The following is a 20,190-nucleotide window of genomic DNA, read 5'->3' as shown; positions in this document are numbered from 1 at the left end:
TTGTCAAATTAGAACGTAACTTATCAGAGACGTTCACGTTTGAACATACTATTTTAAAGCACAAGATAAGTTTAGGAAAGATTTGTAATGCATGCCAAAAAAAACATTTATATTTCGAATTATGCAAGTGATATATACAAGATTGTGCTACCGATATAATTATACAATTTAAATAAATACGCAAAACACGAAAATTTAACTTTAAGTAAACCCATATCACTGAAAACAAAAACAACCGAAAGTTTTTCACAGAGCTGTACGCAATGCTTCAATCGTTGCTGCTCTTTCTTGTGAATGACACAAGCAACTTAAAGTATCTTAAAGACATCAGTATATGATCTGATTCTGTCATATCAGATATTACGGAAACCGATTTTATTACGTGTTAACGCCATAAACTCATTGTCGAGATTTCAGAGCGTCGACAAGCCTAAACAGGAAAACAAAAACATTATTAATTTTAAGTTCCAAAAAATAACAAAGCAACATAAATAAAGCTACATGAATAGCCTGCGGCCTCTTCGACCAGCCATAACTTTTCTTAGGCCCCCACCCAAAGTTACCAGGGTAAAAAAACACAGGTATAATAGGGATAAGACAATACCCAATAACATTAATGAAACTAATTTGAGCGAAATTAACGATTTAACAAGACAGACACAAAGCACGGTATGAAACAAAAAGAAGATAACAAAAAAGTTAAAGTTAAGGTTTTAATTTTTCTTTTACAAACCTTTCCTTAAATATGCCTAAGAAATACACAAAAAACATTATTTCTGTGTATTCCAGTTTTTCAAATTTGACTTAATTCTGTCCAAGTCATTTAACGTCTTACCAATCCATCGCTTCTTCGAGCCCTTCACCCTTCGTTGCAGAGGTTTTAAATATTGACCACGTCCTCGTCTTTAACGATGATAGTCCAAGTGCGTTTGAAACTTCTGTAGCTGTCATTGCTCCTTCCATGTCCTAAAATCAATCAAAAGCCAACGTCCCATAGTGCAATATTCTTGTGCTCTTCAAAACTTTTAGTTTTGCAACTAAGCATCTTAAAAAGTTCCGTGTTTGTTTTTTTTTTTGTTTTTTTAAGACGTACGAAAAATTGCACTCTGCCTTTATTAAAATATGTACCACAAAAAGCATTACATAAAAAAACTCACCTGTTTATTAGCAAACACACAAAGAATAGCTTTTTTTAATTCTTCTTCCTGCAAAAAACAAGATATTATTTCAGTGTTGTCGCAAAATAAATAAGACTAGTCGTTAGCCCGTGAAAAAATCCACGGGTTCGCCCGTCCTCTTTATACCGCATTGCGTGCGTCTCGCTACCTGCGCAGCTAAGCTACCATTTTGCGTGACAGACAGACAGACGGACGGACAGACGTATACGGGCATTATAATACAGATAACATCAGGATGGACATTTATTTTAAAAAGTAGAATATTAGTGACAAAAAGTGAATAGAATCGTCCCAATTTCAGTAGAAACTTATGATAAATCCGAAATAATTTTCAGTCACAGGCGTAAAAAGATCGCACACTCTCGGATGTACTTATTCAAGGTGTTTTAAAAGAAAAATTTAAATATTTTAAATTATACGATTAACACTGATTTCTGAGACCTTGGAAGAAGTTGCTATGGTAACCATGACCAATAAATCAAAAATGGTTATAAGGTTTTAAAGCAACACAAAAAGGAGAAAACAGCCTTCGTTAAACAGTTATCTTACTTCTAACATAGCGAGCAGTTCCTGCTTTGAAATTCCAATCCTATCTTTATCTTGACTATCAACAACGTATATCACAGCATCAGTGTTAGCATAATAACATCTCCAGTATGGCCTATAGAAGTAAAATTAAAAAAAATAATTTTGGGATTTTGACGAAGATGTATTGTGAAGCTAAATATAAATCATGCCAGGCGTTTTTATTATACAAGACTAGTTACTATTTACATCAATTGCAAGGTCAATAATTTTTTGCAAGGTTTAAATATTTACATATATTCATATATCTATAGTTTTAAGCTTGACAAATTTAAGTCAATACGCAGTCATAAAAACACCACTATCACGAAGAGTTTAAAATGTTTATCAACTTACCTGATGCTAGTTTGGCCTAAAAATAAAAACAATCAATTTGTACTTTTCTATAAAGTTTATAATACTAAGGAAATATAAGTTCATAGATGAATAATGTTACAAATTAATTTTAGACAATTACTCACCTCCAAGATCCCAAACTAAAAAAGAGAGAAAATATATAAAAAAAAAGAAAAATAATGTGATGGTATACACACAAAACATTATAAAAATAATTTAAATTTTAGCTGCATTACTACTTCAACAGCTTTCATGAAAGAAATCTTGGCGAATTATTTGGTTGACAAACCTTGGAACTTTAAATTTTTGTATGTCACACTCTCAACGTTGAAACCAATAGCTAAAAACATCAAGTTTATTAATAACACATCTTAAATAAAAATAAACCATATTTTTCTTCCTGCCCACAGGTTATAAAAATTCAGAACAAGCTTTCCTAGTATAGCATGGCATATTGTGTTATGCTAATAATCTAGGAAACCTAAAAGACACTAATTGAGAAAAGATATGTATAATATACTTGGGATTGTTGTCACAACCTCGCCAACTTGCAACCTATAAGATATAAACACATTTTTATGAGATATAAAACGCAGTAACATTATTAAGATAATGTATTCAATGCTAACAAACATTTTTATTAAAGTAACACTACATAGTTTGCCCACCTTTGAATGACCCATTATCGTAAGTGGAAGTTATTTGTAAAAATTGATTACAAAGGGATCATCTAAAAACTCTAATTTTTTTTTGAGATCATTAAATAAAAAAACTGTAACATTTATAAGAAATATTATAAAAGCTTTCTGCTCTTGATAACTATACCATTTATGATGGCTAACACTAGGGAAATTTTATTTAACATGCTTCCAAAGTCAAAAAATCGTTTCCATGTGTTTGTTTGAGAAAAATGGTTCAAAACGTTTTTGGCTTTAAACTATGAAGTATTAGACCGAAAATGAGATTAAAAAAATGACCCATTTTAGGTTCTACAAAACAATTCTGTGACTGGCCTATAGAAACAAACCTGTATAATATTGTAGTTTTGCCAGCTCCATCCAATCCTAATATAAGTATTCTTGTTTCTTTGGCACCAAAAAGGCTTGAAAATATTCTGGAAAATAATCCACCTATGATAGTAAAAACATAAAAGCATTTCTTAACATGTAAACTGATACAAACAGTCTAATGTTTTAATGCTTATATTTTGACTGGATTATTGTACAAGTTGAGAAAAAATTGAAAAAATAGACAGGCAATAAAATGCAGACGTTAGGTTAAGATAAACAAATCATAAATAATAGTAGCATCTTTTCACTGATATATTCTAAATCTAAGCTATAGCTACTACATTATTGCTATTATCAATAACATGTGCATAATAGTCCTTTTATATACCTATCTGATCTGATCCCTGGATCACAGTATTATTTTGAAATAGAACTAGGACCGTCTATAGACGGGACAGACCATTTTTGGACACAGTGGCCTAACCTTTGACAAATGACCCATCTTTTGACATGCTGTCCTGTCAATTGACGAGTCAAAACCTACAAGTGGCATGGCATTAAAATGTATTTGCATATATCAAAACCCAATATTTAACGTAAGCTCTTCATGTAGAGCCGTAGTTAAGTGGTTATAACTCTCGCACTTTGTGCGGGAGGCCAGGGTTCGATTCCCCTTGCAGCAATTTAATATGGGTGAGTGAATGTTACCATAACCCCGGGTTAACCCAAGCCATGTTGTGGAAATTAGGGAGATGGCACACTGTGTGGGCCGTTTGATGTTGCAGGGAGTTGTTTGGTAGAGCGCGGAACCTAATTGAGCCTGCGTAGCTCAAAAATGAGCATTAAATACTCTAGAATTCCCCATATAAAGCCATGGCTCCTGCTGGAGATAATAGACAGGGTATAACCATAGATATTGTGAGGCTAGCCATGTAAAATCTATTTATCTAACTAACTCAAATAAAGTGAAAAAACTAAACTGCTGAACTTTCTATGGCTTAATTTTGTATACAGCTAGCTATAGCTGAATATAAATGCAGTCATGCATTTCAAGTTTGTTGTCAGTATCAAAGACAACACTTGGTGAAAGAGCAATCGTTGTTTTTTATTTGTAATACAGCTGACAAGATTGTATAACAAATGCATATTTTTAAAGTAGTTATGGACTTGATTGTTGCATGATTGGAGATGTTTGATGCATACATAATAACTAGCTAAATATCTAAGATATTACATTCAGCTTAGTGTAATGCATTGTTATATAAACAGCAAGCTATAATAGCTAGCTATTTTCTAAGCTATAACTTTTACGTTTTAAGATAATCTTTGATAAAATTATTACGACTTATCATCATCATCATCTTTGTCATTCTCTGCTTACCATCCCTTTTCTATGCAAGCATGGGTTGGACAGGGTATATTAATGATCCTCTTCCAATTTGATCTAGACTGTATTAAATTTAAACTCAAATTCTTCTGAATCAAGTCTGTCCTTATTACTTCCCGCCAAGTTTTTCTCAGTCTACCTCTGTGCTTTGCCGAAGGAACTATTAAGTCTCTACACTTTCTTACCCAATTATCCTTCTCCTATTCGTACTTTGAGAGAAAGGATCACTTTGGCTGGCATTTAGGAGGAGCTAATGATTAAAATATTTTGTAACATATTTTAAAAGATATTTTAATTTATATTTAATTTCAATCACAGTCTTTTGAGGTGCGCAATCACGCCCTGCACCTCCGCACGCTTCTGCAACAATGGAGCAGTGTTTTCAATCACGCACCAAAAACACTTTATTAATGCGGACCTGAAATATAGTAATTATTTACTATATTAAGAATCAAAGAAAAAAATGACTTAAAGTTCGGAACTTGAATAAAAAACATGCGCGTTTAAAAATGAATTTTTTTTAGAAATTGAATACATTGTACTGGGTAATAACACCTGTTGTTCTTTTTGAATGTTACTGGCTTTTTATGTTTCGAGATGAATTCATTAGGTTAGGGCATCATTAGGTTGTATATCGCAAAAATCGCTGGTGGCATGCTTCGAAAATGCTTGCCACTGGCACAGCTTAAAATGAAGCAAAACTGTACAGGAAACTCAATTGTTAAAGTCTTCGCAGAACATCTCTTCTCGCAAACCCGAGGGCAGGGCTGACTTAATGCCTGGTGTGTTGTGTGGGAGACAGAACTTCTGAACTTCTTTTTAATACAATATACAATTTTTTCGATTATTATTACTAAATATATTTGATTTCTCTTTCCCTTTTTAAAAAGATTTTTTAAACTTTATTCAACTGGTTTATCTTTGGTATTATATCACGAGAACATTAGTCCGAAAGCTGTATTAAGGTACAGGACACCTAACCTCTCCCATGTTCTGGTTATATTTAACTTGCATGGGTGCGCACTCTTCTCAGAGTATTCTCTGTGATGATGAATGTCGAACTGACTTGAGGCATGGTTCCAAATGGTCTTCCATCTTTCGTTTGAGTCTCAGTGTAATACACTAGCCGAGCATAAGAGTGTCAGCATGAAGAAAAGGGGCCAACTTTAATGTTCTCTATACCTTATACATTCTTCATAATAACACCAACCGTTTTTGATTGTGGCATTCATTCAAATTTTACAACAAAATCACGTCGGAAATCTTTTTGCCAATGCAACTACATTATCTTCGTATTTACGTCAGAACTTATGTCAGCAGTGCCAAATGCCAACCGTCTCAAAAGTTCCGCACATAATTCGTATTTTGAGACAGTCCTTTAATAAAGATGCAAATACATTCAATTACTCAGTATGCTTACCACACGATGTGTTATCACGAACTGTAAATTATGAAAATCACTCTCTGTAATTAAGGCAAGATGCCTGAAATTCATCACGCCCCTACGACAATCGAGGCGAGTGAAGTATCACTCAGCTGCTAAAATTCATGTGACCTGGACTGGATCAATTTGAAGCAATAAAAATTTGCTCCCAATTGTCCAAAAGAAACCCTTTTTTTAAAGTTTTGCACTATTACACGACAGCCTTATGTGGGGAACAAACCCACATCTACCTTGACATGAGTTAAACAAATAATAAGTGGGGATTACCCAATCTATCCAATTTATTTCTGTGTTATGTTCATTTTTTAAGAAATCAGAATTAATGACATTGATATTATTTGTTTTGATCATTAGTTAACTGTATTTGTAATAGATCATACTTTGAGAATTCATGATTTATTCTCTTCCTCCAGACATTTTTTTGTCTTCTTTAGTACTCCTTTGTGTATAGTTGGGTCTGTCCCATATGATGACATAGTTTTTTAAAGTGTGAGAGTTCTCTGTCAATAGTTGGCCCTGTACCAACAACAATAACAGCTTACAATAATTCGAGAAAACTAACACTTCATCGCAGCTCATTTTGCGATCAGAGGAGGTAAACATCGCACTTTTATAAGAGTTTATTAAGGAGAAAATGTGTTCTTTCATGATAACTTTTCTTGCTGTGTTTTGTTTTTAATGAAAGTACATATAAGTACATATAAGTTGTATCTTATTATTAGTATAAGGCCGTCATTAAAAATATGTTGCGTTCGCGTCCTCCGACGGACTCACTTTTGGTAATATAAACCAGAGTCGGTAAGTTGGAAAAAGACAGGGAAAAAATTTTGCGAGACATTTTTTGCTTGCTCTGATCTAAAAATCCCGGGAAAAAATACGCCCAAACGCCCGACTGACTCATTTTTGTGGGGTCTCCAGGACGCGAACACCACATATTTTTTATGGTGGCCTAACATTTCCTGAAAATTTGAAAGAAATTAATACAAAGGAAGTTAAAAAACTAGAGAAAACAACAGCAAACGCATGAACCCGTCTTTTTTGCGGGAAAAAACTGTTCTTGAAAGGACAGTCCCACGTATAAAGTTTGACTGGCGTCCATAGTTTGGTCAGAACTGTATTTTTTTTGTAGGTTGAAACTTAAATGTTGGAAGCCTCATTTTTTTTTTGTGGACGGCTCCTTGCAAAGGTGGATCGAATAAGATTTAAACCTTCATCTTTATATAATTAGCAAAAAATAATCCAATAAACTAACTTTCAGACAGTTGCTAATTAGCTAGACAGCTAGCAACATAGCTACATAATAACTCAACCTCCCTCTTCTTACAAAAAAAGCTTAAACTCACAGCTCATATTGCTTTGAAGAATTGCATATATATACATTTGCTATCAAATAAATTCACTTACCCATTTTTCTCAAACTATCTACAAAAACGATTACTTAACACCGTAGATTAGACGCAAAATGAAATCTATATCTCTTTAACCTCCCCTCCTTTTAAATATCGCGCTACTTCTACTGCCATGTTGCGGACAATGTTTCTATCAGCAGTAAACAACGTCACGATCATTCATCACGGTGACGAAAGGCACTTGTGTACTTTTGATTTGCCGTTAAAAACTAGAGCAGGCTTTTCGCCAGCCGTGCAAATTTAATTGTTATTCCTTTTTTTCATGAATTTTTACATGAGATCAAAAGTGTAGAGTGAAAAAAACGTGCTCCACTGTTCCATTTGAGTCATTCTTTTAAGGAGAAAGAAGTAGAGAAGTTTCTTCTTTCACCGTCCTTCACTGATGCGAAAGCAAAGAAATTGCGGTCTAGATAGGACTGATCATTTTCTGTTCCTTTTGATTCCCTCGTGGCGCCGTAGATTAGTGGTCAGTCAGGGTAAATACTTAATTAGGCGACAGTAGGCTAATTAGGGCATACCACCTATTTAGGCGACTCATTGTAGCCTAGTTAGGCCATATGTAACCTAGTTAAGACATTACAATATTTAATGGCTTTTTACACATTCCTAAGAAAAAATTGCAAAATATCTTTGTTTAGAATGTCACTCGTGCCTCAATATGTTCGCGCAACTAACAATTATGTTAAAATGAAATAAATAACCTAGCTAATTAGGTTAAGTGTCGCCTATTTAGGTGACATTTTCGTCCACCACATTTATTTTTTCCCTGCGGCGTGAATGGCTGAAATCCATTATTTAAAACAACAAATAGTGCCACACGAGGTTTGGGCCATAAGTTACCAATGCGCGATGCAAATAATATGATAATTGGTCAAAATTATCTGCAAAATGGACAGATTTGATTCACATAAAAATTGTAGTGCGAAAAGCAATGATTTCAACGTATTTACAACAGAAAGTTTTCGTTCGCCTAGTTAGACTACGGGTAGCCTAACTAAACTACATCACGTCGCCTAATTAAACGAATCGCCTAATTAGGTCATGCCGCCTAATTAGGTGTTTACCCTGACTGGTGGTTTTAGCTCTCGTCTCGTACTCTGTGCGTGGACCCCGGTGGTCGATTCCTCTTTCACGGCAATACAACATGAGCCAGTGAATGCTACCATAGCCCCGGGTTAACCCAAGCCATGTGAGGGAAATTGGGGAGATGGTTCCATGTGTGGACTGTTTGGGTGTTGCCGGGAGTTGTCTAGTAGAGCGCAGGCCCAATTGGGTCTGCGTATAGCTTAAAACGAGCATTAAATACACTAGGACTCTCCATCTAGATGGAGAGTCCTAGTGTAGATATCTAAGCCATGGCCCCTCCTGATTATGTAGATATAGGATAGTGCAATGCAATTATATTAATGTACGCATTTTATCCTGTTGGTGCTATTTTCTTCATTCATTTAGGTGAAGGGTCTCCTTAAGAGGCAAGAGAGAAGTTGAACGTCCTCCACCATACCTTAGTTTAAAGGGGCGATTGTGGAAGTCCCATGAAATGCCACATAGTGATGGTGTCACTTTAAAAAACACCCAGTCCGGTCTGTGAACGGTTGGCGCTAGGAAGGGCATCCAGCTGTAAAACACTGCCAAAACTCTTTATTAATGGCCGTAAGAATAGTTGATCAGACAAACTGCGTAAACGGGGCTGGAACTCTAAGGAGTGAAGGTGTCGCACACGGTAGGACATATGTCAGATGTGAGCATCGTCAGACCGTTACCCAGCTATCACATCACAAGGTAGATAACACTAGGTTAAGGATGGCTAGTGTAAATGTTGGTACTCTGAGAGGTAGAGCAGGTGAAGTAGTTAAAATGTTAGAACGTAGATCTGTTGATATGTGTTGTGTTCAGGAAGTTAGGTGGAGAGGAGCTTCAGTGAGATTTATGGAAGGTAGGAGGGCAAGGTATAAGCTTTTTTGGATTGGTAATAGTGATGGATATGGAGGAGTTGGCATATTAGTTGCAGAGAAGTGGGTAGAAAAAGTAATAGATGTTATGCGTGTTAATAGTCGTATTAATAGTGATAAAGTTTTTGATAGGTAATAGGATTGTCACTTTTCTGTCAGTTTATGCTTCACAGTGTGGACACAGTGAGGAAGATAAAGATAAGTTTTATGATGAGTTAATAGCAGTCACATCAAAGTTTGGAGACACTGAACTTGTCATGGTGGGCGGCGACTTTAATGGTCATGTTGGGAAGTCATCTGAAGGTTATAGAGGTGTGCATGGTGGCTATGGATTTGGGAGCAGTAATAAGGAAGGGGAGAGATTGAGTTTGGAATGGCAACGGACATGGTGGTTTGCAACACATCATTCAGTAAGAGACAGAGTAGGCTGATAACATATGAGTCAGGTGGTTGTAAGACACAGATAGATTACTTCCTGGTTAGAAAGTCAGACAAGAAAGTGGTGAAGGACGTGAAAGTTATATCGGGGGAAGAGTGTGTTTCCCAGCATAGGTTGCTGGTTTGTGATATTATCTTGAAGAGTGTTAAAGAAGCCAAGGGAAAGTACAGGCCCCGTCGAAAAGTCTGGAAGCTGAAGGAAGAGATTGTAGCAAGACAATTTAGTCCAAAAGTTCAGCAGTTAGCCTACAATTGTCAATGTGATAGTGACAATGTTGAAAGTACTTGGACTACTTTGAAGAATTGTCTTCTAGAAGCTTCTGATGATACCTGTGGGTGGACGAAAGGACCAGCTAGACATAGACAGACCTGGTGGTGGAATAATGAGGTTGACCAGTGTATAAAGGAAAAGAAGAAACTTTGGAAAGAGTGGAAGTCAGGTTTTAGTAAAAATGTTTACTTAGAAGCTAAGCGTCGCGCTCGTACAGCAGTGTATAAGGCAAAATCAGAAGCAGAGAGAAACAGATTTGCAGATGTGTTAAGAAGGGAAGACCAGCGCAATGAGGTATTCAAGATAGCAAAGCAAATGAAGAAGACTAATCAAGATATTGTAGGTGAGAAGTGTATACGTAATGATGAAGGTGTTTTGGCTAGCACAGAGGAGGAGAAAAGGGTAGCTTGGAAAAAAGAATCATTATCAGAGGTTGCTTAACACTGAGTTTGATTGGGACGAGGATAATTTGTCTGATGATGATGTCGTAGAAGGGCCAGCTATGCAGATCAAGACAGAATGGGTAGTGGAGGCTACCCAGGCTATGGGTAGTGAAAGTTATTGAAAGAGTGATTGATAAGTTACTTAGAGAAAGAATTGATATAGATAAGATGCAATTTGGTTTTGTTCCAGGACGTGGCACTACAGATGCAATATTTTTACTCAGACAGCTTCAGGAAAAGTATTTAGGAAAGAGAAAGAATCTCTATTTTGCCTTTGTAGATTTAGAGAAAGCTTTTGATAGAGTGCCACGTAAAGTTATTTGGTGGGCTATGAGAAAATTAGGTGTGGATGAGTGGCTAGTTACGATGGTACAGTCTATGTACAGCAATGCTAGAAGTCGTGTCAGGATTAACGATTCACTTAGTGATGAATTTAGTGTAAATGTTGGTGTACATCAGGGTTCTGTACTTAGTCCTTTGTTGTTTATTCTAGTCTTAGAAGCGCTGTTGATGGAGTTCAGAACAGGTTGTCCATGGGAGTTATTGTATGCAGATGATTTGGTTCTCATAGCAGAGTCGATGGAAGAATTAGTTGAAAAGTTTGAGAAGTGGAAGAAAGGACTAGAAGAGAAAGGGCTGAAGGTAAACACAGCAAAGTCTAAAGTCATGATAAGTAGCATTGCAGCCAAGTGTGACCTTGTAGTTGGAAAGTGGCCTTGTGGAGTTTGCAGGAAAGGGGTTGGTAGTAACTCAATTTTTTGTCAGACTTGCAAGCATTGGGTACATAAGAAGTGCAGTAGTATTAGTGGAAGGTTAAGAGCTGACATACAGTTTGTATGCAAGCGTTGCAAAGGTGAGATTATAGAGAATGAAGTATTTCCAGCTTTAATGATGTACAACAGTGGCTCGTTAGAGATAGTTAAGAACTTCTGTTACTTAGGTGATATGTTGGGCAGTGAAGGGGGTGTTGGAAGAAGTGTTACTTGCAGGATAGGTTCTGCTTGGAAAAAGTTTAGAGAGTTACTTCCTTTATTGACTAGCAGAGTCCTGTCAATTGAGGTAAAAGGTAGGTTGTATGAGGCCTGTGTAAGAAGTGTTATGTTGTACGGTAGTGAGACATGGGCAGTGAAGCAGGAAGATCTTGACCGTTTAGAAAGGAATGATATGAGAATGGTTAGGTGGATGTGTAATGCCAGTCTGAGAGACAGAAAGAGTTCAGATGAGCTAAGAAGCAGGCTAAGTCTCCGTAGAATAAAAGATGTTATCCAGATAAGAAGATTGAATTGGCTGGGGCACTTGGAAAGAATGGAGGAGGATAATTGGGTAAGAAAGTGTAGAGACTTGATAGTTCCTGGGGCAAAGCCCAGAGGCAGACCGAGAAAGACTTGGCAGGAGGTTATAAGGACAGACTTGATAGAGAGGAAGTTGAGTTTAGATCTAACACAGTCTAGATCAGATTGGAAGAGGGTCATTAATATACCCCGTCCAACCCATGCTAGCATGGAAAACGGACGTTAAGCCGAGAATGATGATGATGATGATGAATGTAGCTATAAACTTTAAATTTCACAATTTTATTATTTTTATTATTGCGAATATTTATACAGGATAGCCACTTCAGTGTTGGAAACACTGTTATCAATGTGAGTCCTGTGTTCTGAATGTATACATTAAGTATACACCGGCAATACCTACCCAATTTCCCTCACATGGCATGGGTTTACCCATAGCTGTGGTAAAGGCACTCGCTAAACATGCCCGCGCTGTGGACCGAACCACTGACCTTGTGATTACAAAGCGAACTCCATAACCACTTATCACATAACCCGCACATAACCCGCACCACATTATAACCTGCACCACATTATAACCCGCACCACATTATAACCCTCATCAACGGTGGAAGTCGTAAAAATCAACTTATAACCCACGGGTTATTCTTTTAAAGTGAATGATTTAACTGTCCATGAAACAAGGGGGGTCTATCCCCATTGTCGTGCAGTATCTTCTGTTTGTTCATAAACTCTTTTTGGTTTTATTGTATAGCAGTGTTACTTAAGTTAAGATGTAAAAGTTTTATTTACAAAAATCTTTGTGTATTTTTATTGTAAATTTTGTATGTTCTTTTATATGATAATCTTACTATGGCGAAGAAAACAATTCTTCTTTGTATCTTTTCAAGTTGTTTCACTATAGTACCATTGGCACTACTACCGAACAACACCAGCATAGTGTATACTCCCAGTGCACATAACAGAGTATGTTTAAAGCCTTTTGATAGCGCCAAGGTGTTAGGCTGCTCATGTAAACACCTAGGCAACTTGCTTAGTCACACCAAGTGTTAGCTCAATTAAGCATCATGTGGCTTAGAGGGGAAGCAGGGGAGGGGGGAGATGTATATACTCAATTTCCTAGGAAAGCATCATTAGTATCAGCTGTTAAATAAATGATGTTGCTTACTGAAAATACTCATGTATTGCTGTGGCAACAGATTACCCCTTATATCCTTATTGTTTTTCAAATTCTTCAGATGCTACTCTTCTGTTGCACCAGGGCTAGTGCTAGACCAGGGCTAGTGCTAGACCCACTGGGTGCAGCACAGCTTTGCGCAAACTCACTGCTGTTTTTTCTGACAGTGCATAGTATCCTAAAAAAACTGTAGATATTTGGATAAGGTTGGTTGGTCAGGGCTTGCTAAACTGAACGTATTTTTGGCTGACCATTTATACATTTTTTTAATGACATAGTTTTCAGTTTAGATTTTAAACAAAGTTCATAGGTGTATATATTTATGTAAAACTTGAAGCAATGGAGTTAAATGCATGTGAAGTTGGTGGGAAGACACTTAAGTTCAAGGCTTGTGGTGAATCAATATTAATACCAGGCTGTATTTTGTACTCAAGAGGAGGAACAATTCCTCACTTGACTGCTGAAAATATGAGTACTGTTTCCTGTGAAAACAATTTATGGCATGTACCTTTAGAAACAGTGTAAGTATATACTAATGATGCTTTTTTGAGTTTATTTAAGACCGAAGTCAGTCAATCAAAAAGAATAGTTGATATAGCAGTTTGTAGAAATATTGAAAGAAAAAGGACAAGATCTGTGACATATCTATTTTTTATTATGTTTTTTTCAGTAAGCTTTCACTGACACCCAGGTTGGCATCCTGACACTAAATTTTAAAAGAGCAAGATAAAATACTAAATGTAACAATGGATATTAAAAAATGTAACAAAATAATTCTTAAGGTATTGTTCACAATAGGACAGTCATTCTCAATGAATAAACTCTTCATCAGAATGACTTTAAAATCTTTAGACTCTTTTGCAAGTAATGAGAAGTTTGAATGTTCCAAAATGTTCGAAAAAGACAGTAAACTGAAGACCAATTTAATGCGTTTATCTGTAAGTGCAGAAATACCCAGGTGCTCAGAAAGGACTTTAAAATGGCATTTTTTTTTTCCACAATATGTGACGTTCCTGCCACTAGACTTAAGCAGTAAATGAATCCAAAGCGTAATGATTTGGCTATTATGTCCTTAAGGGTAAAAAAGCTACTTAGTCTCCTCTTGGAAGAAATTATAAGTTTAACATGGCAGTACGGCAATTTTTGCCTAAACAGTGCAAGTGTGTAATCAAAAAGTACATGCAATAAAAGCGAAACACAATGCATTTCAAGTAAATGCATTCTTTTTACAATATATATTACTTATTTTTCATTGTGTATATATAAATAAAATTTATTAGTGATACATAAGTGCTGTGAACACAATAATTTGTCTGGGCATCTCCACCAAATATTTTGTGTCTTGCTCCCCGGTAGTCGCACACCTATTTTTATGTTTCCTTATTGGTATATATTTCAGATTTGAACAACCTGGTCTGGATGTAATGGAGAAATATGGTAAATCCTTCCATGAATTTATCTCTGAAAAGGTATGATCTCATGTGTTAAAACAATTTCAAAATGGTGCAGAGTTTTTTTTTCTAACTTTGCTATTTTTGAAAGAAGTAGTAGACGTGACAACACACGTGTGCCATACAGTATAAACATATATACAATTGTGCACATTAAGTTGTTTTTAAAATGTTTTGTAGCATTAAAAAGTACCTTGATACCCTGATCAAGTATCCAGAGTGCCTAATTAATTCATTTATATAACCAGGGGGGATGCCAGAGTAAAAAAAATGTTTTAATTTTACTATCCTTTTTGATTTTAGAAAAAGACATTGCTGTTAAACACCAGTGATACTTACTTAGGTAGACCTGAAATATATTCTTATAATGAAGAAAAATCAGTATCGATATGGGCTCCTGGTGGAAGACGAAAGGTAAGTTTGACCAACATCAATCAGTCCTACTTTTTTGTTTCCTTTTGGCAATTCCAATTTAAATTAGCTTAAAGTGGCATATACACCTGTTTTATATTAAAGCCAGGTGAGGGGTCTGTAATAGTTTCGAACTTGATCACTTCATTCACAGCTACTGTGATTTGGGTGGCACCACAAAGTTTTGAATTTTTGCAAGGTCCAATACAAGCTATTTTCTTTTTTCTGGTCTACCACCTTTGCCCATGAATATATTGAAATGCAAGTTGATACTTCATTCGTAGGTGACTCCTGACGACTACATGAAGTATTTAGAAACTTTTGGTTTCGATGTTTGCATTCCACCGTCTGATACTGTACCAGAATGCAGTTCAAAAAAGAGAACTCGCAAATCATTTGACAGAACAATACGTTTTCTTGATAGGTGTCTTCAAATCAAAAAAGAGAAAAATGTGAGTTGATAATTATTTAAAAACTGGTCAATAATGATTATGGAAAAATCTGCTCAGTCAGAAGAACAATGGAAAAGATCAAAGATCTGTTAAGTAAATTTTGACTATGTCAGAAATGACCAGCGGATCAACAAATGATTTTTTTTACAAATTTGTTGAACTTGAAATGCTGATTAAGACAATGTATAGGATCATATGCTTTTGAGTAACAGTTAAGGAGAATAATTTTGGTATCGTCATCAAAGTCCTGTCACAAACAAAAATTTTGGAAATTTGTATGCCTGTTTGAAATGCTGATGAAGACAATATATAGGATTATGTACTTTTGTCAAACAGTTACAGAGATATTGGGGTTTAAAGGTTTTTTAATGACGTCATGAACCAACAGATTCCGGGACCAAGATTTGTTAAGATATTGACTTTAAATTAGTGTTATCGACTTTGCAACGTTAAATTTGTCGATTAACATTTATGACATTTTTGAGGCATTTTGCAGGGACAACCTTTTATTCTGTTTGACGTGTTAATGTAATCTTAAGTGGTAAAAAAAATGTGTAAGGTGCAAATTAGAGTCATGTTGATGTGACTTTTAATTATTATTGTCAATATATATATATATATATATATATATATATATATAAATTTATGAATGATAATTGTCTTTTAGTTGAATGTTCCAGTTCTTGGGGTTATTGAAGGTGGTGATAGCAAATTTGAACGTGAAAAGTGTGCAAAAGAAGTTTTCTCAAGAAATGTAGATGGTAGATAAGCTATTTGATTGATTTTTTATCGCAGGTTTTGCGCTGTCTAGCATTGTAATGTGTCCAAGTTTTCAAGCAATGCTACATATGTTAAAACCCATAACAGTTAGAGGAACAAATGAGAGCAAATGTTTTTTACCTAAATGAAAACCGATTTTGCTTGCGGGCTTCACAACTAACCGAAAAATCAGGGGAATTTGGAAATCGACTTTTTAAGGGAAATGTACTAGAAAAATACAAGGAAATGTATTGTGTTGATGTAAGTCTTTTCATTTGTGTATGATTGTGACGTAATATTGAAAACTTATTATGCCGCTTTAAGTATGCACAATGTGGTTAAAGTATTAATGGGTATTAAACATAGGCCAGGCTTCATATGTTTTTAAATCTCCCTTATTTGATAAACATCCAGGCTAAACACTAAAAGTTTTGTAGAAAGTGTAATTTAAACCTTAAATTTATAATCGGTAACATAGAAATTGATTTTCTAATCACTTTTAAACCTGACGATGGGTGTGTATTTATGATCATTTGAAAGCTGAAGAGAAAAAGAAGGTTGTCACAAACTTCGCTTTTAGTTTATTTATAAAAAATTACACCTTTTTTAACTATCTCTTAGGTTATGTCATATCCGGATTTGATAGAATCCCATCCAAATACAAAGAAATGTTGCAATTGTGCATGGTAAACAATGTTTGTATTTTACTTCAGTGTTTCTACGTAGTAGTAGACGTAGTAGACAACGGGGTTGAGAAAAGCTGGTGAAACGGGGGTGTTGAGGGGGGAACCTGGAACAGTTATAAATAACCCGATTATGATATATTTCGCTGTCATTTTGGTCTGGAACGTCAAAAAAAATGTGTTTAAAACAGTTTAAAAACTCCGGGAAATAATTTTTTAAAAATAAAATGTCAACCTGAGATACATTTCTCAATTTGTTTATATTGTGAATGCTGACGAGGCTCCACAACCAGGGCTTCAAAATGCAGGATAAAGGCTGACCAACCCCCCCCCCCCTCCTCTCCTCCTTGGACTGTTATCCACCTCGCGGCACTTTTTTACTGATTGTATGAAATCTTTTTCAGAACGAACTAAAAGACAACAAAGTGAAAATAATGTTTGGTATTTTGACACCAGGTATGGCTACATATTTTAATTGAGACTGCTGCAGTTTTTATTTCTTTTTTTTTCGGTGATAAGTTCTCCTTTAGTTCATGCTTTTTTTTAATTTAGTTGAAGTAGTGACGGCTGTGGAATTAGGGGTGGATGTATTCGATTCAGTGTATCCTCTTTCATACTCAAAATCTAAAGCCTAATCTTTGTTCATGAATGAATGAATATTACATTTTAGTTAGGCTAATGTGTGCAACGAGAGAATACCACGCATATCGACTTTATGCGTGAATTAACGTCGTTTTTGTATGTCTATCTGCCTGTCTGTTAGTTTGTTGTTTTTATTTCCGCTAAAAAAGCCTTAATCCCAATGTCTGTATTGGTTGTTTCTATATTCGTGTCTGTTAAAGCCACGTTACAATTACAGCGTAACATTAGCTATATAGAATCCCTTTTTGTGACTACGTGCTCAAAGAAAGTGTTCTTATCGATGCTTGATGAATTAAGATTAATTTATTTTTTATACATTATTTTAATTAACAACACATCATAGAATTTCTTATTACGCATCTGAAAGAGGCTGTGCTCTCAACTTCGTGTACACCCAAGACAAATTGCGTCATCGAATGGAGAAAAGTACGTCCGCCGAAACGACAAGTTGTGAAAGTAATGAAGAGAGTTTAGCTAAAGATCGGAAAAATATAGATTCATTTGAAATGAATTTAAACGATAAAATGTAAAGTAAAAAGCTTCGTAATTCGAAAAGTCGATTTTTTTTTGTAAAGTTTTTAGCTGTTTTTTTTACCAGGAAGTCTAATTTCAAGCATTTTAAACTTTGGAGTGTTTCTTGTTAACTTTTATTTTGTATCTTGTTAAATATAACTTGTTTAGTTTTTTATTTAGATATTTCGACGACACTCGTTCATTAGTTGAAGGATGTCAGTGTTATTGCTGTCAGCGATATGTCCGCGCGTATGTACACCATCTGTTAGTGACAAAAGAAATGTTGGCGCAAGTTTTGCTCATGATGTAAGTACAAAACAATCTACACTTTTCCTGTTCTAACATGCGCGATGTTTTCGGAACATCTAAATCAAACAACAGGCAGCAAATACAGCGATACAGAAGACAGAGAAGTTCGACCACTGTTACGGAAGCCATTTTTGTGTTTTTTTGCGACCCAATTATTTCAGAAACTCTTTACCCAGCTTTATTTTATTAGTGACCACTACTTTCTGCTAGTATCGTGTATGGCCTAATGTGGTCAAGCATCAATTTTAACATTTTTGTGAACTATATTTTCTGCTTCTCTTCTTAATCTATCTCTTCTCTCTGACTATGTTTTCCCCTATCCTAATCTGACGTTCCATTGATTTGTTCAGGCACAATCTACATCACTGGTTGGATTTCTTTAAAGAGATCAGAGAAAGCGTAAAGAAAGGTAAACTGGCGGAACTAAAAGATATACTTCTTAATAACAGCTGACGAAACAAGCGAGCCAACAACATTGCAGCATGCAGTATCGGAAAGATCTTGATGAATAATTGTATGACGGATTTTTTTTGTCCGTATTTCAATTTTTTTTAATATTATCTAAAGCATTAATTTTTGCCTAAATTTTGAAATCATACGAATCGCATATTTTAGATGATGCGAAAGTCTGTTTCTGTAAAATATTGAGACAGAGGCCATTCGCGTGAAATCAAAACAGAACAGAACTTGCTTTGCTCCACGCTAAAGTTTCATATCCTGGAGAATATTGCTGCCGAAAACAACCGAGACCAGTTTTTTCGAATTTTGAACTCTATTTAACACATGTTCGATCCAGTATTCACGGCCATTTAAATCGTAGGAAACCTAGAAATAAAGTGTGTGCATGTGCAAATTTTTTTGCGCATGCGCACACAAATTCCGTACGGTAAAATTTGATGTGTTAATGACGTCATAGCTATTGACCTAACTCATTTAAATGCAATTTACTAATATGTAGGGGGGGGGGGGCTAGCGGTATAAATAGTATTTTTAAACTTGGTAAGAGTGACCACACCGTCCAAAATGTCACTCATTTCAGCCGGATTCGCGCCTAAACAAAACACAAAAAACTTTGAAGCTAGGTAGCCTTTAGCAAATATTGCTCATTTTTTTCAAACGTTTGCGCTAATTCTACCCAAAAAAGGGTGTAAAATTTATCCTGAAAGTTGAAGGAACTATTCAATAACCTAATTCAAGTTGCAGTTATCTGCTGTACTTTTTTTATACGTGGTGATACAAGATTTTGCAACCACAACTTCTAGTTGAAATTTCACTTTCGTTTTCTCTCAAACATGGCTGACCCAGAGAGTCAACACAATATATATTTAACAAAACTGTGTCGAACTTGTCAGGAGCATACTGGTAGGTCCTAAGAAATGCCTTATCCGTCACAAAATTTTCTGAAAGAATTGAAAAAGCCTTTAGAATAGACCTTAAAGGGGACATTCTAACAGTACACCCTAGAAAAATTTGTTTAAAATGCTACTCTTTAATGAAAAATTTGGAAACCAAAAATACAACACCCATATTAAATGTGAAATCATGGTTTCCACATAATCCAAGTGACTGTGACACTTGCAAATTGGGGTCTTTTAAATCAAGAGATAAAAAACCCAAATCTCAAAGTGTGGGAAGACCACCGAAAGATGGTAGTATGTGGACACGACACATGATTGAGGCGTTATACGAAAAGACTCCGGCAGATATCATACCAAGGAGATACAGAAGAGAAGATATCTCTTGTAACAAGTCACTGCCAGAATTTGTATGCTTTTCGTCCAAGGATAATGCCTTGTGAGCACAAATTCTGCTTAGAATGTTTGGTACCCAATATTGAAGGTGAAAGAGAAACGGACTGGAAATGCCCTCAATGCAAACTGCTTATAAAAAGCAACCAAATTAATCCATCAAAAAAGATACAAAATCTCACAAAAATGTTATCGACAAAATGTAAAAGATGTTATTTATTTAATTTGCACAAGGAAAAAGAAAAAAAACAGCATGAGGCATCGTGCATCAGTCAATCTCCAAAAGTTCCAAAAGCGTGG

At 35.5% G+C, this 20,190-nt stretch overlaps 2 protein-coding genes across 2 annotated transcripts; one reads left to right on the top strand and one right to left on the bottom strand.

The window, feature by feature from the left end:
• Window positions 1-90: 90 nt before the first annotated feature.
• On the bottom strand, window positions 91-7,501 carry LOC130612424 (ADP-ribosylation factor-like protein 1). Its single transcript, XM_057433729.1, has 10 exons — window positions 7,345-7,501; window positions 3,127-3,229; window positions 2,620-2,654; window positions 2,389-2,439; window positions 2,225-2,239; window positions 2,100-2,115; window positions 1,728-1,839; window positions 1,158-1,205; window positions 836-966; window positions 91-430 (listed from the first exon to the last, which is right to left on the bottom strand). Exons 1-10 carry the CDS (start codon window positions 7,346-7,348, stop codon window positions 400-402), a joined length of 546 nt encoding a protein of 181 aa, XP_057289712.1. The 5' UTR covers window positions 7,349-7,501; the 3' UTR covers window positions 91-399.
• Window positions 7,502-13,187: 5,686 nt separating this feature from the next.
• Window positions 13,188-18,712, top strand: LOC130612419 (queuine tRNA-ribosyltransferase accessory subunit 2-like). The gene is made up of 11 exons (XM_057433724.1): window positions 13,188-13,443; window positions 14,322-14,391; window positions 14,677-14,787; window positions 15,069-15,236; window positions 15,904-15,997; window positions 16,617-16,681; window positions 17,083-17,134; window positions 17,231-17,279; window positions 17,664-17,846; window positions 18,014-18,139; window positions 18,493-18,712. Exons 1-11 carry the CDS (start codon window positions 13,262-13,264, stop codon window positions 18,593-18,595), a joined length of 1,203 nt encoding a protein of 400 aa, XP_057289707.1. The 5' UTR covers window positions 13,188-13,261; the 3' UTR covers window positions 18,596-18,712.
• The last annotated feature ends 1,478 nt before the right edge of the window (window positions 18,713-20,190 follow it).

The sequence above is a fragment of the Hydractinia symbiolongicarpus genome, chromosome 10 (assembly GCF_029227915.1).
Source record: "Hydractinia symbiolongicarpus strain clone_291-10 chromosome 10, HSymV2.1, whole genome shotgun sequence".
NCBI lineage: Eukaryota > Metazoa > Cnidaria > Hydrozoa > Anthoathecata > Hydractiniidae > Hydractinia > Hydractinia symbiolongicarpus.
Note: the sequence above shows the minus strand (reverse complement) of the source record. Positions and strands in the feature narration are given on the sequence as shown.